This window comes from Rhinichthys klamathensis, unplaced genomic scaffold (assembly GCF_029890125.1).
Source record: "Rhinichthys klamathensis goyatoka isolate OS25496 unplaced genomic scaffold, OSU_Roscu_1.1 h1tg000085l_1, whole genome shotgun sequence".
NCBI lineage: Eukaryota > Metazoa > Chordata > Actinopteri > Cypriniformes > Leuciscidae > Rhinichthys > Rhinichthys klamathensis.
In genome coordinates this window covers 915,283-931,512 of record NW_026606626.1, presented here as the reverse complement: position 1 = coordinate 931,512, position 16,230 = coordinate 915,283, and the positions used below count along the sequence as shown (strand labels likewise).

Here is a 16,230-nt window from a genome sequence, read left to right as displayed (position 1 = left end):
GAAAGCATCAACATCAAGTATTTATTTCATTAAGTATGTACACAAGTAAAGGGAAAGAGCAGGAAACAATGCAGGCATATATAAAATAGTAATCTCATTTACATTTAATAGGTAAAGCATTAAAAATAATCTTGGCATGCACCCATCAGTTGAGAGCGCTCCTCCATCAGGATGAACATCCACAGCAGAGGACTCGCTCGTAGCGCTCGCTGTAACTGCGGACAGAGAGAGCGGATCAGACCCCCGGATCATCAGACCCCCGGATCATCAGACCCCCGGATCATCAGACCCCCGGATCATCAGACCCCCGGATCATCAGACCCCCGGATCATCAGACCCCCGGATCATCAGACCCCCGGATCATCAGACCCCCGGATCATCAGACCCCCGGATCATCAGACCCCCGGATCATCAGACCCCCGGATCATCAGACCCCCGGATCATCAGACCCCCGGATCATCAGACCCCCGGATCATCAGACCCCCGGATCATCAGACCCCCGGATCATCAGACCCCCGGATCATCAGACCCCCGGATCATCAGACCCCCGGATCATCAGACCCCCGGATCATCAGACCCCCGGATCATCAGACCCCCGGATCATCAGACCCCCGGATCATCAGACCCCCGGATCATCAGACCCCCGGATCATCAGACCCCCGGATCATCAGACCCCCGGATCATCAGACCCCCGGATCATCAGACCCCCGGATCATCAGACCCCCGGATCATCAGACCCCCGGATCATCAGACCCCCGGATCATCAGACCCCCGGATCATCAGACCCCCGGATCATCAGACCCCCGGATCATCAGACCCCCGGATCATCAGACCCCCGGATCATCAGACCCCCGGATCATCAGACCCCCGGATCATCAGACCCCCGGATCATCAGACCCCCGGATCATCAGACCCCCGGATCATCAGACCCCCGGATCATCAGACCCCCGGATCATCAGACCCCCGGATCATCAGACCCCCGGATCATCAGACCCCCGGATCATCAGACCCCCGGATCATCAGACCCCCGGATCATCAGACCCCCGGATCATCAGACCCCCGGATCATCAGACCCCCGGATCATCAGACCCCCGGATCATCAGACCCCCGGATCATCAGACCCCCGGATCATCAGACCCCCGGATCATCAGACCCCCGGATCATCAGACCCCCGGATCATCAGACCCCCGGATCATCAGACCCCCGGATCATCAGACCCCCGGATCATCAGACCCCCGGATCATCAGACCCCCGGATCATCAGACCCCCGGATCATCAGACCCCCGGATCATCAGACCCCCGGATCATCAGACCCCCGGATCATCAGACCCCCGGATCATCAGACCCCCGGATCATCAGACCCCCGGATCATCAGACCCCCGGATCATCAGACCCCCGGATCATCAGACCCCCGGATCATCAGACCCCCGGATCATCAGACCCCCGGATCATCAGACCCCCGGATCATCAGACCCCCGGATCATCAGACCCCCGGATCATCAGACCCCCGGATCATCAGACCCCCGGATCATCAGACCCCCGGATCATCAGACCCCCGGATCATCAGACCCCCGGATCATCAGACCCCCGGATCATCAGACCCCCGGATCATCAGACCCCCGGATCATCAGACCCCCGGATCATCAGACCCCCGGATCATCAGACCCCCGGATCATCAGACCCCCGGATCATCAGACCCCCTGATCAACTAGTATCGGCAGACCAGAAGTGGTTCGACTATAATAAGTTCTCTTTAAATAAAAAATAAAACTAAAATTTATGATATTTTCTGGTAATAGGACTCATAGCAATTCTAAGTTACATTTAAATGGAGTTGAAATTGAGTTTATGAAACCAAATTTTTAGGTGTGATCTTAGATAATAAACTTAGTTGGAAAGTGCATATTGAATACATTAGAAGGTAGCAAAATCAGTAGGAATATTGTATAAAACAAAAGACCTAATAAATAAAAATGGGTTTGAGTATTATATATTCCTCCTTAGTTATGCCTTGTCATATTGATCAGAAATATGGGGAAATGCAAATAAAACAAATATAGTTGTATTAAGTAAGTTACAAAAAAGAGCTATTAGACTTAATAAAGTAGGATACCGCGAACCAACTAATAAACTCTTTATTCAAAGTAACACCTTAAAATTTTCAGATATTGTATATTTAAAATATTGGAAATAATGTATAGAGAATTTAATAAAAGTCTCCCATCTGGTATTCAGAAATTATTTGAGTTAAGAGAGGGTAGATACAAGTTAAGAGGCCTGTTTATGTTTGAATGTGGAAAAGAAAGAACCAATGTAAAATCTAGATGTGTATCAGTTATGGAATTTACTAAAAGATGATTTGAAATTATGTACTTCTTTGCCTAGCTTTAAAAGATGTTTAAAAAAGAAAATTGCTAATGAGTATTCAGTTAGTATGTAAATTGTTAATATTATGTAAAAAAATGCATGTATAATTATGTATACTTTTTTTTAAATAATTTATAATACTGATTTGTACTTCTGTTTAGCTTCAAAAGATCTTTAAAAAAAAGAAAATTGTTAATGATTCAGTTAGTATATAAATTGTTAATATTAAAAAAAAAAAAAAAAAAAAAAAAAAAAAAGTGCAGTATAGTATAATTTATAATGCCGATTCTTCAGGTATATGGTTAAATAGGGTAGGCAAACATAAGCCTCGGCTTCAGCCTCCTTTTTTTTTGGGTTATTTCATTGTAAATTTACCAGAAAAAATAAATAAAAACCAGAAGCAGGAGTGTGTTTCCCGAACGACGGCGTACAGTAACTCGCGGGTTCACTACTATAGTACGATACATCGATGAAGAGATCTAGCGAGTCACGACTGTTTCCCGAAACCATATTCAGTCCTTCCAGAAAAACGCGGAGTTTTTTTGTGATTGTTGCGGGCAAAAATCCTTGATTATGCGGCCCGTTTTCTTTAAAAATGCGATGGAATATGCGGGATATTTATGCAATTTTTTGCGATGAAATTGCGGGAACTTGCAAAAACTGCGGTTTGATGAAAAAGAGGGAAAAAAAGTGATTCCCCCAACACCCTGTTCTCACTAGGCTACTACCTTAATGTAAAGAGTCCTTTCTTATTACTTCCTATGATAAGCAAGCATACTACATCACAGAAAGTGCTGGAAATATTTAATTTCTCATCTTGTTTTATTTCAGACTGTATCGAGTGGAAATAAGGTGTGGCCCCTTTAAGAGTTGCGCGCTGCCTGTCTAACTGTCTGCAGTATTATATTGTATATTGCGCCTCGAACACCCCATGTGTGCGGGTAATTTCTGTTTGATGCTACTTCTTTTATCTTATTTTGTTTATTAAGTAACGATGTGGACGGTAGAACGTGTGACAGACAGTTATACGAGTTCGATTTGGGAATAAAGTGCAAGTTGTGAGATGCCAATCGCCTCCGTGAGTCTGTCTGGCCTCTGCAATAACTTCAGCTGTGAGCTATCCCTAATTTTCTTCCCGACACAACGCGTTACAAGACCTTAATATACACATCAAACTTACAAAACATTGCTGAGTCAAACAAGTTCTGTAGCTTTACTAGAGGAATATGCTACAACTTCAGTAAAAATGAATAAATATTAATATATTTATATTATATGAATATAAAAATATTTTAAAATAAAGCGTGCTCCTGTTTGACAGCTTTTCAATGATGTTCACGTCACGTAATTACGTCACTTCATAACGTTCCCATGGTAACAGGGGGAAATGGCTGCTGTTGTGTGAAGCAAATGCAACATTTTCCAACTTTCTGCTAAGATATGTGACTTTTGCGACGAAAATGCGGGGATTATGAAATCATGCAAGCCCCGCATATTTTGCGCGGAAATCAGCATTTTAATGCGGCGAAATTGCGGAGTATTTGAAAAAATGCGACCCCCGCATAAATATGCAGACTTTGGCTGATTTTGCATTGAATTCAGCGATCGCATAATCGCGTTTTTCTGGAGGGACTGATATTGTTGCAAATTGGTCGTTCAACCAAGCCGGTTAATGATGTCACGCATGCGGAGGAGTAATAACTACTGTTAATAATCGAATTAATGCGAGAGGTTTTGCTATAAATTACTGACTATTTCTCATTTTTCTCAGTTATTTTGCTCTATTTCCAGATTCAACATCAGCCTGTTCTTACGCACTAGAGCTCGTTCACACATGCGCACTCAACGCTTTAAATCTCGACAAACTTAAAGATGTAAATGACATTTGTATGTATTCTTAATAAAAGACACAGGTTGCACTGAATGTCGGCTTGCTTGTTTTGCTCAAGATCAGGATTTATTGAGTCCACACGTCATGCAATCTACAAAAAATGCTTCTAAACACAGCTCGAGATCTGACACACAAAACTCTGCGATGCTGTTTGCGAATGTTCGTTAGAACGATGGTTTCGGGAAACACCGACTCGTTTAGCGGCTGATACCGACAGAACTTGTGAGCTACCGATGCTTTCGGGAAACACACCCCTGAGCGGATGAAGCTAAAGCAGTGTTTAACTCACTCGGTGACGGAGCACAGGGAGCAGATGCGCTCGGAGCAAACGCTGCACTGCTGAACACACACGGGACACGCCGGACGCTCACACTGAGAACACGGCCTCCTCGAACCCGAGACCCGCTGACACACACAACACGCTGACGGAGCCGCTGCACAACCTGAACACACACACCACATCACGTTAGCGGTGACAATAGGAGAACAAAACACGCACCAGTGTTCAGATTCAGAGTGTTTTACATAGACTCATGTCAGCATCCAAGGCTGTTTTCAAGGCAAAAATTCAATTACAAAAAAACAAATATCATATAAATACAATAAAACCAAACAAAAACAGCAAGTCATATTATACAAGATTTTTTTTAATTGACATGATAAAAAAACAAAATAAAAAACTTTTCAGGCATAATCTTACTAAATAAGTCTAAATTAAAAAAAAAGCATTCTACTTGTATAAAGTCCAGGACAATCTAATAAAATATGTTTAAAGGTTAGAGGAATCTTACAAAACATGCTCACCAGTGATGAATACAGGTCTGAAACAAAACAGTCATTTACCCATATGATTTTGTGCATGAATTATATTCTGGAGAATGTGGTCTTGCATGTTTCACAGGAGTAGTACGGGGAAAATACACAATCCTTTTTGTGTTTTATTTCTGATACTTGTCAAATGAGTTTAACAGACTGGCAATGTCAACAAATGCAACATTATTTAGCAATAATTTTTTCTGAAGGAAAATAAAAAATGTTGCATTCTCAAGGATAATTTGGGACCTCTCCTATATCTTATTGTATCTCCAGCAGTGGAATACCCTCTCAGAAGGGGTAGAATATGCTTGAACACACATGTAAGATCCAGACAGGTGAAACATAATACTTTTAAAATCGGTTTGAATGATTGATTCATAAAAACTTCACTTGTTTCCTTACTGGATTAAAGTGCTCTAGCAGTTAATAAACAGAAATGCATGCGTCTTGCGGAAGAACAGATTTGAATGTCCCGGTGTGAAGTTTTTGTCATTTAGGAATAAGATCGCGTGGGTGTTTGAATCGAGATCGTTTAAAGATGAATGGTGCAGCTCTACTGTCTTTATTCTCTCTCTCTGCGTTGATATCTGACGCAAAAAAAAAAAGTAACTTGTTATACGAATAGCGCGAGGGACAGTGCATTCATTACAATTTTAATATTCATGTGGTGAGACGTCGCTATTAAAGGACAAGCTCCCAGCACTTCGTCCACACATCGCATCAGAACCGTTTTCAGAACCGAAACTCAGGAATTTCGCACGGTTCCGGTATTTTTGAAAAAACACTACCGGTTCTGCATAAGAACCGGTTCTCGGTTCCCAACCCTACTGAGCCTCACCTGGATCAGCGTCTGCTTTCTTCAGTCTCCCGTCGAGCCCGATGATGGTCTGTCCCCGGAGGAGCGTCTGATGTCCCGGGACCGGATCCGGACGCTTCTCCTCCTCATCCGCCTTCCAGATGCGACCCATCACGGCTTTGGTCCCGTTGAACAGCAGGCTTTTGGTCTTCTCTAATTAAAACAAAGTTGATAGACAAATTAGGAAAACTCATAAAGACTAGGGATGCACAGATATGAAAAATAGTCGATAAATCTTTTTTTTTTTTTTGAGAGCCTGATTACAACAACAAAAGTCTACCATTAAAAGCCATGTCCCAATTATAATATTGTCATTATAAAGTTATGTAGCCGAAATGATAGACTTGCGTTGCACATGTTGCACTGAACTGTATTTTCCTTTGTTTTTAAAGTGATTTCAATCACATTGAACAGTCTCAGCTGAAGGAAATCAAACATAAAATTGATCAGCTTTAATATATCAGCTAAATTCTTAAATTCTTAACATTAAAAATGACTTATCGGGCAATACCGATTTGGTGGCCGATATGTCTTGCATCTCTAATAAAGACAATACGTTTAGCACCGATGTTTAACAATAAACTGCTGGTAAGATTAATCACTTTATATAGTCTAGAAATATTCATATATAATATGGATTATAAATCATGTTATACCTTCATAATATAATAATCTGATTACCTGACCAGCAATATATCATCCTTAAAAGGGCAGCTTTAACTACACGAAATTAAAGTAATAAAAACTGAGCAATAATAAATTATCATTGTTTAAATTGAAGACATTAACACCATCTGGTGATAATTATCATTATTAATTAGCATTAACATGATTATCAAATCACTACAAGCATTAGTTTTGATTATACCGATTATAAAACATTCCAGTGACTTGAATAGTTGACATTGTATAATTTTTCAATCTAATGCTAATCTCTAATGTCTAATGTAACATCTAATGTTATAAGTGTAATAAATATGTTTATATCTCACCGTAAATCTCTTGTTTGTATTTGAGTCCAAAAACGCCACAGTTATTGATCTCCTTCAGGCCAACATGGACTTTATACTGCGAGGAGAAGCTTTCGCTGAAAGGATAGGATCTCTTAGGCATTTTAAAAACGATAGGTTATAAAACACGACGATTAAAGATGAGGAAAAGGAAAAAACAAACTCAACAACAGAACTAATCAACAGCGCGAGCGTGAAGGAAAACAACACGCGTTCGCGCTTTAAGGATTCTGGTTCTTCTTCGCGCGCTTCAGTGGCGCACAGACGCGGGCACGCGCTTAGCGCCCCCTGCCGGAAATGGGTTTAATATTATGTTGTTGTCAATATGACCACAATCATTTTTAGAGAGAGATTGTACAAAAAAATATACATTTTTATTAATACAAATGATATATCATTTGTTTCGTTTACTTCTCATCTATACATTTGTGCTGTGTTTTGGGGTATATAGTACTTTTTTATTTTTACCTGTTTACGGCAAAATTCTTCAACTACACCATTAGCAGGGCTTGACATTAACACCCGCCAACCCGCCAAATGCGGGTGCATTTCACCCGTGGCGGGTAACACAGTCACTCTCACTAGCCACTTTGGCGTGTTGAAGATTTGTAGTCTTGTCAAAGGACATCTGACATAACAAACGAATTGCAATTTGACACTATGCCACTACCACTCCCATGAGTACCACCTGCACATAGTTTAGTGTTTGCTCATTGGTCCATTCGTGAATCCTCTTGAACGACAACACTGCAAACAAGAAGACACGCGGAGATTAAACTCGCGGACTGTGCGACGAACTGGGCTGTTTTAGTCTGCCCTTAATTATCAACTTAATGTGATGATATAGCGATCTTTTTTTAATAGCAGGAGAATCCAGACCACCGGCGTGTCTCACGCTCTCCTGCAGTGCCGCTGCGCGAGGGTGCGCGCGCCAAACGAACGATCATCACACGCGACTGGTCGCATACACACACACATCAACACAGCGTTCAGTCAGTTCGTGAGTGTGCATGGCCGGTATTAAAGCAAAAATCATCTTCATGATTAAGGGCCACGGTGTAGGCCTAACTACTAGCAGGGCTGCCCTTATGTCACGTCATATCACAACTATCTTTCCAGAGTTAATTCTATGTTTTAATAAAATTAATCATGCCATGAAAGAAAGCAGGAGATGCGCTTGTGGGAATAATCTGGAAAATAAAGACCTGTAGGCCTATACTTGTTTCAGGTGGACATATCTCCAGTTACTCAGAGCTTCATGATGATAATTATTAAGTCAGAGCTCTGAGGAAAAGCTGATGCAAAACAAACAATCCAAAGTCCTATATAGTCCTATATAGCCTATATAAAGTTGTAATCCTGGTGCCTTAATTGTGGATTTTTTCTTTAAAATTATTATTTATTCTTTGCTCGTTGTTTCTAATGCAGATAATTGTTCTACTCTGTATTGCAGTATTTACTGCTGTAAAACAAAAAACAAACAAACAATGCAGCACTTTTATTATATACAATAAGAAGCTATTTTATGTGTGTATCTTAGACAACATGTTATCAAAAAAGGAGCTTAACAACCTTATCAGAGCTAATGATAATATTAGTTTATTTTAGCACGTTTTCAGCCCCATTGTCAATTTTAATCATATAAAACGTACAACAACAAAACTGTGGCTAGTAAAAATGCTGCGTGGCTAGTCATTTTGGAAAACCACTAGCCACATTGGCTAGTGAGCAAAAAAGTTAATGTCAAGCGCTGACCATTAGCATACATATTAAATATTATATTTTATGAAAAACTATAAAATATGAGTTGTTTCTGGACATTGATCTAGGGCTGCATCCAAAATCGCATATACCTACTTCCCTACTTTATAGTAGGCGAAAAACAGTATAAGTTGCTTTTGGATTTTCATCTGGCATGAATGCAAATCAACATTTTTTCATAAATATTTGCCTTTAAAAGTGTGCTTATGCTATAGTATCTTGTCTTGCACAATAAATTATACTTTGTATCTAATGCAATGACTTTTAAGCATTTCAACGTGATGCATGTGAAACTTTGGGACAGATACTTTGGGGAAACAATACAAATATAATTAATACATTTTAATCCATAACAGTTGTAATGGGGAGAAAATATATCAGTGAATCTATAATCAAATAATGTTATGATTCTGCATTCCTTTGGTTCTGAACCAAATTCCTCCATTTCAGAGCCCTGTGAAGATTGCTGTTGATGTGAGGCAAGAACATTTGTTATAATCTAAACCTGAAACATACTAAACTTTATGGATACTCTGTGTGCAATTCTGTCTGTGGCCATGTTTCTGAATTAATAAAAAAGGAAGACACAAAAAGACTTGAGATTGTTTGTGTTTCAGAGAATTGATCCATTCATTTTGTTATTTAAAATAAGCAATCATTTGGTTTTGCTACTAATAACCATAGATATCCATAATAAAGGCTAGATGTCTCGTCCGCGCTGCTGGCCAATGGAGGTCGGCGTCCGCACTGGCGGCCATCTTGTCACAGGCAGCTCGCTCACTCGTAACATTGCGTTTTATTGGTGCATGTACTTTTTAAATAACCATAAACTTGCTCAATTTTCTACCGATTTTCAAACGGTTTGGTTTGTTATAAACGTCAGAGATGTAGTTATGACACTGCACACTTATGAATAATAAGTGTATCAATAAATAATCATTTAGAAAGAATTATAGCCACGTTAATAACGTTTGTAACAAACCAAACCGTTTGTAAATCCGTCAAGATTTCAACGAGATAAGAGTATTTGTGTTCGTGCTGATCACTCATCTTACATCAGGCACCACAGAGCCCGCCAGAAAGCTTGCCTGTGACAAGATGGCCGACAGTGATGACGATAGAGACTTCGCTGTAAGACATCTAGCCTTTATTATGGATATCTATGCTAATAACATGACTTCTTCTTCTTCTTTGTATTGGCGGATCATATCTTCACGGCATATACCACCATCTACTGGACTATTACACAGGAGTGTGTAAAATTGACGTTGGCAATTGACACATTAAATCATAAAAAAATAAAAACCCCACTAAAGTCTTCTAATTAAACCAGTATCTTTAAGATATATTATGAAATACTCGATTCTTTGTGCCTGTATTCCTTGCTCCTGTAAAATATTATGGATGTCATTTTCTGCATCAAATTCTTTCCATTTCTGTCTAATTCGGTCAAATTTCTTACATTTAAATAAAACATGGATAACATCCCCCAGAACTTTGCATTCAGAGCACATGCCATTACTTTTATCTATCAAGGATAATGTGGATAATAACATGCCCTTATATGTTAATTCATTTTATTCTGCGTAGTAAAGAATCAATGACTTTCACCTGTGACATATTGATTGAGTAAATTGGCAGGTGCCGAGAAAAATGATGCTTGTCACGAGAGAGGTGGAGCCATTGTGATTCACACCTGCATAAATTTGGATGGTAGCACCCTAGTGTGTTATTGAAACCAGCTTGGCAATAATGGGGTTTTGGCAGGTTGGATTTGGATTGGTGTTTATTCTTGCACTTGGATTTTCCGAAGCACAATGGAGAGCAAGAGCAGCACATAGTGGGAGTCCAAGTGGGTTTAGGCCTCGAGCATTAGCTCAAGCTTCTCAACTGGCTGATTCCACGATGGTTCCCAGTAATACTGTATTTGGACCACAAAGGTTTCCAGTCAGGGCTGACTTTGGAAAGCCTTCTCAAGATCTTATGGGTGTTCAGTTAAAAGAGCTGTTGCAGGGTCCGGTGGCGAAACTGGCGTGGAGCTTTCCAAGTCTGCCAGAGGAACCACAGCAGCCAGACGTTCCTTTTGATTTGCCTTATCTTGTCCCTGCCAACAGTGTAGCCGCTCAGTGTGGAGAGAATTCAGTATATGTGGAAGTGATGAAGGACTTCTTTGGGTCTGGGCACCCACTGTTGTCCTCTGGTTTTACACTGGGAGGCTGTCCTGCAACTGGAGAGGACTCTTCTGCTCAAGTGCTGATCTTTGAGTCTGAACTGCATGGATGTAGTGGCACATCAATGGTAAGGTTCTGTTGTGACAATAGGTATTCTGAACCGTCCACTGTAAATGATTTTTTGTTGTTGTTTTTAAACGGTAAAAGACTGTAAAAATGCTACAGTGCAAAACTGTTAATTGGTTAACAGAAAGTTTCCTTACTATATACGGTAAATAACTGTGATCGAACGGTACATTACGGTAAAATACCGTTAAATTTACAGTTTTTGAAAGTGGAAAAAGAACATTGTATAATTTACAGTGAAATTTCCTCCCACAATTCCCTGCGAGACTTCACATTTGATTTTTTTTTTTTTTTGTTGTTGAAATAACAGTTTTCTTAGTTCGTTTCTAATCCGTTATGTAGGCTACATTAGGGTTTTATGTTACATTTAATGTTAAATTAATATTTATTGCATTTTTAAAATTTCATATGTAACCATGATGGTGTTTAATGTTTGTGTGAATAACACTGTGCAGCTTCTATATAATAGTATTAACTTTCTTGTGGAAGACTGCTTGTGATGACCTTTGATTTACCATGTGACTCATCACTACTATGATTGGTTGTTAGTATATTATAATGGTACAAATCAGATATTAATACTTCAATAGGTTGGTAAATTAACAATATAACAATGAAATATGGTTTATTACTGTAAAACCAATGACGTTGATATCGTATTTTTAACGGTAAAGTTCTGGTAACCACAGCTGCCAGTTTTTCCGTAAAAACAACGGGATTTTTTTTACAGTGTCCATGTGACCATTTTTCTATTAACCTTTCTGTTTAGGTGACTGAGGATGAGCTTGTCTATAGGTTCAACATTATCTACACCCCACAAAAGGTTTCATATGGTGTTCCTATTGTCAGGAGCAGTGGTGCGGTGGTTGGTGTCGAGTGCCATTATCCAAGGTGAGGATTCAATTAATTCATGCCCCGTTTACATGAAGGGAAATATTAGTTTCTCTAAATACCCGGCTATGTGTAAATGGCTCACTGGATGTTCTAATCCTGGTGTTTATGGGCAAGAGATGACCGCTTGTTTAACTCCTACAGAACGCATAATGTGAGCAGCGATGCCTTAATGCCCACTTGGATCCCATATGCCTCAACTAAGGTTGAAGAGGAAGTCTTCGTCTTCTCCCTCAAGCTCATGACTGGTTGGTGTAGCCCATTTGTAGTATGCTTGTGAATCCTCTGTGTTCAAGGGATAGTTCACCCCAAAATGTAAACTCTGTTAGTTATTACTCTCCCTCATGTTGTTCAACCCCGTAAGACTTTCGTTCATCTTCGAAACACAAATAAGATATTTTATTAAATCTGAGAGCTGGATCACTCCTCCATAGGCTGCTAGTCTAAGGGATCGAAACTTGCCGGCCCAGAAAAGTTATTAAAGACATCGTTAAAATAGTCCGAGTGACTACAGTGGCTTAACCTTAAGTTTATCAAGCGACGAGAATACTTTTTGTGCGCAAAAATAACGACTTTATTTAACTCTTCATGTTCTTCTCTGTGGGCCTCGAGTGAGTTCACGTAGTGTCGCAGCGCTTCTGTGTTGTACGTCACACACACGACCAGCGTCGGCCAATAGTGAGCCTATGTGTGACGTACGACACAGAAGCGCTGCGCTGTTACACTACGTGAACTCACTCGAGGCCCACAGAGAAGAACATGAAGAGTTGAATATTTTTGTTTTTTGCACACAAAGTATTCTCGTCACTTGATAAATTTAAGATTGAACCACTGTAGTCATTTGGACTATTTTAACGATGCCTTTAATAACTTTTCTGGGCCGGCAAGTTTCAATCCCTTTTAAGAAGCCTATGGAGGAGTGATCCAGCTCTCAGATTTAAATCAAAAATATCTTAATTTGTGTTTCGAAGATGAACGAAAGTCTTACGGGGTTGAACAACATGAGGGAGAGTAATTACTGAGACTTTCATTTTGGGGTGAACTATCCCTTAAGTATTTTTTTTTCTTTGCAGATGACTGGAGATTTGAGAGATCTTCTAACCAGTACTTCCTGGGAGACATGATAAATCTTGAAGCATCCGTGCGTTCGTACAGCCATGTTCCCATCCGTGTGTTTGTGGACCGCTGCGTGGCGACTGCAGTCCCTGATGTTGCTTCCGTCCCCAGTTACTCCTTTATTGAGAATAATGGGTAAGCGGTGCTACCTCATGAATCTTCCAGAAGGGTTGCGTGACTTCTAACTGGGTTCTCTTCACAGGTGCCTGGTTGATGCCAAGCTCACAGGCTCCACGTCTCACTTCATGCCCCGGACTCAAGGTGATAAGCTGGGGTTTCAGCTAGAGGCGTTCCGGTTCCATCAAGCAGACAGTGGGCTGGTATGCATGTCCTGTAGTTGTGCAACTCTTTGTATTTTTCATTTAACCAGGTAAGCGCATTGAACACGTTCTCATTTACAATGGCGACCTGGCCAAGATAAAAAGCGAACTGGAAGGAAAGCCGGCCAAAAGAAGTACGAGCTTTAGTAGCCATCAGAGTAATATACTTGCTTGAACAAAGGTTCATACAGGGGATTGCTCTGGAAATTAATGATCTTAGATGGTGTGGTGTGTTACATAGTAAACATTTGTAAATGAGATGATACCAATGTTTTTGACGCCGGGTATGTAGTGAAGGCCAGCCGATTAAACTGTAGAGGCTGCAATGGTGGGTGTTATATGGAGCATTGGTGACAAAACGGATGGCACTGATATACGACATCCAGTTTCCTAAGGAGAGAATTTGAAGCGGTTCTATAAATGACATCACCAAAGTCAATAATTGGAAGGATAGTAATTTTCACCAGGTCAATGATTTGGGCACCAGGGTATGATTTGCTGCCATATGGTGTACAAACGATTGTCTCTGCAGGTCTACATCACATGCATTTTGAAGGTGGCTGCCGCAACCTCTACAAGTCCTGAACGGAAAGCTTGTTCGTTCTCTGCTAATGGGTATGTTGCCTGATAGATAAGTGTACAGGTGAATTGGTTGCGTTAAAGGAGAACTCCGGTCAATTTTAACATTGAGCTCATTTTTGTGTAAATTTGTAGTGCTGTCAGTACAGAGAACAACGACAAATGTGTTTCCTACAGTGTTATCCTCTTTTTAAAATTTGCACCCTGTTGACTTAAATGGGGCAAGTTTTAAACCTGCTTTTAGCCTCTTAACATCGTTGATGTGTCATTACAAGTGCACAGCCATGTGAGTGATTTTTTTTTTATTCAGAGTAACGGTGAATCTGACTGCAGTAAATGTGAAAGATATGAATAAAAATTGTTTATTCTGCCAGCTCACATACCTGTATTTACTTCCTGTTTTCAGTCAAAGTCCACAGTAGTTGATTGTCGGGTTATCATTGATTGCTTGGTTGCATAGATATCCCTAATAAAGGCTAGATGTCTTACGGCGGAGTCTCTATCGTCATCACTGTCGGCCATCTTGTCACAGGCAAGCTTTCTGGCGGGCTCTGTGGTGCCTGATGTAAGATGAGTGATCAGCACGAACACAAATACTCTTATCTCGCTGAAATCTTGACGGATTTACAAACGGTTTGGTTTCTTACAAACGTTATTAATGTGGCTGATTTATTTATACACTTACTATTCATAAGTATGCAGTGTCATAACTACATCTCTGACGTTTATAACAAACCAAACCGTTTGAAAACCGGTTGAAAATTGAGCAAGTTATGTTTATTTAAAAATTACATGCACTTGTAATGACACATCAAGGATGTTAAGAGGCTAAAAGCAGGTTTAAAACTTGCCCCATTTAAGTCAACAGGGTGCAAATTTTAAAAAGAGGAAAACACGGTGTAGGCAACAGATTTTACAAAACTGAGCTCAATGTTAAAATTGACGAGTTTTCCTTTAACTTAATTGAGGGTTTGTTTTGTCAGGTGGGTGTCTGCAGATGGTTCTGACCCGGTGTGTGGCTGCTGTGACGCCACGTGTAGCATCAGAAGTGGAAGTGATCAACTACTTACAGGTTTGGACTAACTCTGATAACTTGTTCTTCTCATACATGGCTCTAGTTCTCACTAATCATTTGCTCCTCAGATCTACGCTGGGAAAGAGCATCTGTCGGCCCCATCAATGTTAAAGAATATGGCCAAAAATAACTGGAAATGTCATGTGACTTCTGGTGATTTAATAAATGCTGTTAATGTATTTGTTTTAGTTGTCTTTACTTGCACAAATACTACACTTAAACATATTTATCCAGTTTACATGGTTTCTGTTCAGATATGTACCGCAAAAAGCTTATTTCTACTGGCCTATGTGGGGGGACATTTTGCTCAAGTCATTTCTGGTGCTTTGTTTATATTGTTTCATGTTGAGAGAACCGGTAATCTCCTCATGCTGGAGGGAGAGTGTGCCGCTAGGCCTATTACAACACAAAAGGGCATTTCAATAGCATCATACTTGTGCTTACCGCATGATTTAATTAATTGGGGTTTAAGTGTACGCTGAAACCCTATTGTATTTGATAGAATTTCTAAGTAAGGACTTAAAACTTTGAGGGATGCTGGTATACCCACCCTGTTTATAGGGGCTTTTGCACCAGAGGAACCTTTTCATAGTTCCTAGAGCTATTGGTGGAAGCACCTGGATTTTGGCGTGTTCCCACCGCAGGAACTAGGAACGATTTTAGCTCCTACTTCAAAGTAGAGTCTTAACCTGTACTATAGGAACTATCCGTAACGTAATGGCGCTTTTCCACGGCACACTTTGGCGCTTTTCCACTGCATGGTACGGCTTGCTTTAACACTAGAACTCCCAAGGCAGTCATTTTGACTGTTTTAATTTTGCAATGTAATAACTGTTGAAATAAAACCGATGTAACTATAGGACCCTGACTTTTCCGAAATGTGTCTTTTATTCTATCATTGTTATTTTATTAATTACAAGACATTAAAGAGTTGAGTATTTCTACCTTCAATGGCCATAACAGTCATACTGGCCGTATGCATTACAGACCGTGTCGGTTGCTCCTTTTCCCCGCTCTTGAAGATGCATCACCGTTGACTAGCAACAAATTCTCTTGTTTGTTTTGTCTATTGCAAAGCTGAAATCTAGCTTTAGCTTCAAGCTAAAACAAAATTGAAATATTGAAAAGAGAATATCAGAACAATGTCAGCAAGAAGAATGACTGCCTCAGAGGCTTTAGCCATGCTTCAGAGCCTTGATGAGGCTGAGTGGTTGTTAGTTAACTTATACTTTTTTACATGCATCAATTAAT

General features: G+C 40.3%; 2 protein-coding genes across 2 annotated transcripts; one reads left to right on the top strand and one right to left on the bottom strand.

The window, feature by feature from the left end:
- On the bottom strand, window positions 1-7,168 carry siva1 (SIVA1, apoptosis-inducing factor). Its single transcript, XM_056251609.1, has 4 exons — window positions 6,923-7,168; window positions 5,913-6,083; window positions 4,548-4,701; window positions 1-215 (listed from the first exon to the last, which is right to left on the bottom strand). The coding sequence occupies exons 1-4, from the start codon at window positions 7,041-7,043 to the stop codon at window positions 167-169; spliced, it is 495 nt and encodes a 164-aa protein (XP_056107584.1). The 5' UTR covers window positions 7,044-7,168; the 3' UTR covers window positions 1-166.
- A 3,118-nt stretch (window positions 7,169-10,286) lies between these two features.
- On the top strand, window positions 10,287-15,158 carry LOC130085689 (zona pellucida sperm-binding protein 3-like). Its single transcript, XM_056251601.1, has 8 exons — window positions 10,287-10,999; window positions 11,768-11,889; window positions 12,034-12,137; window positions 12,963-13,140; window positions 13,208-13,325; window positions 13,858-13,940; window positions 14,888-14,976; window positions 15,048-15,158. Exons 1-8 carry the CDS (start codon window positions 10,454-10,456, stop codon window positions 15,107-15,109), a joined length of 1,302 nt encoding a protein of 433 aa, XP_056107576.1. The 5' UTR covers window positions 10,287-10,453; the 3' UTR covers window positions 15,110-15,158.
- Window positions 15,159-16,230: the final 1,072 nt, after the last annotated feature.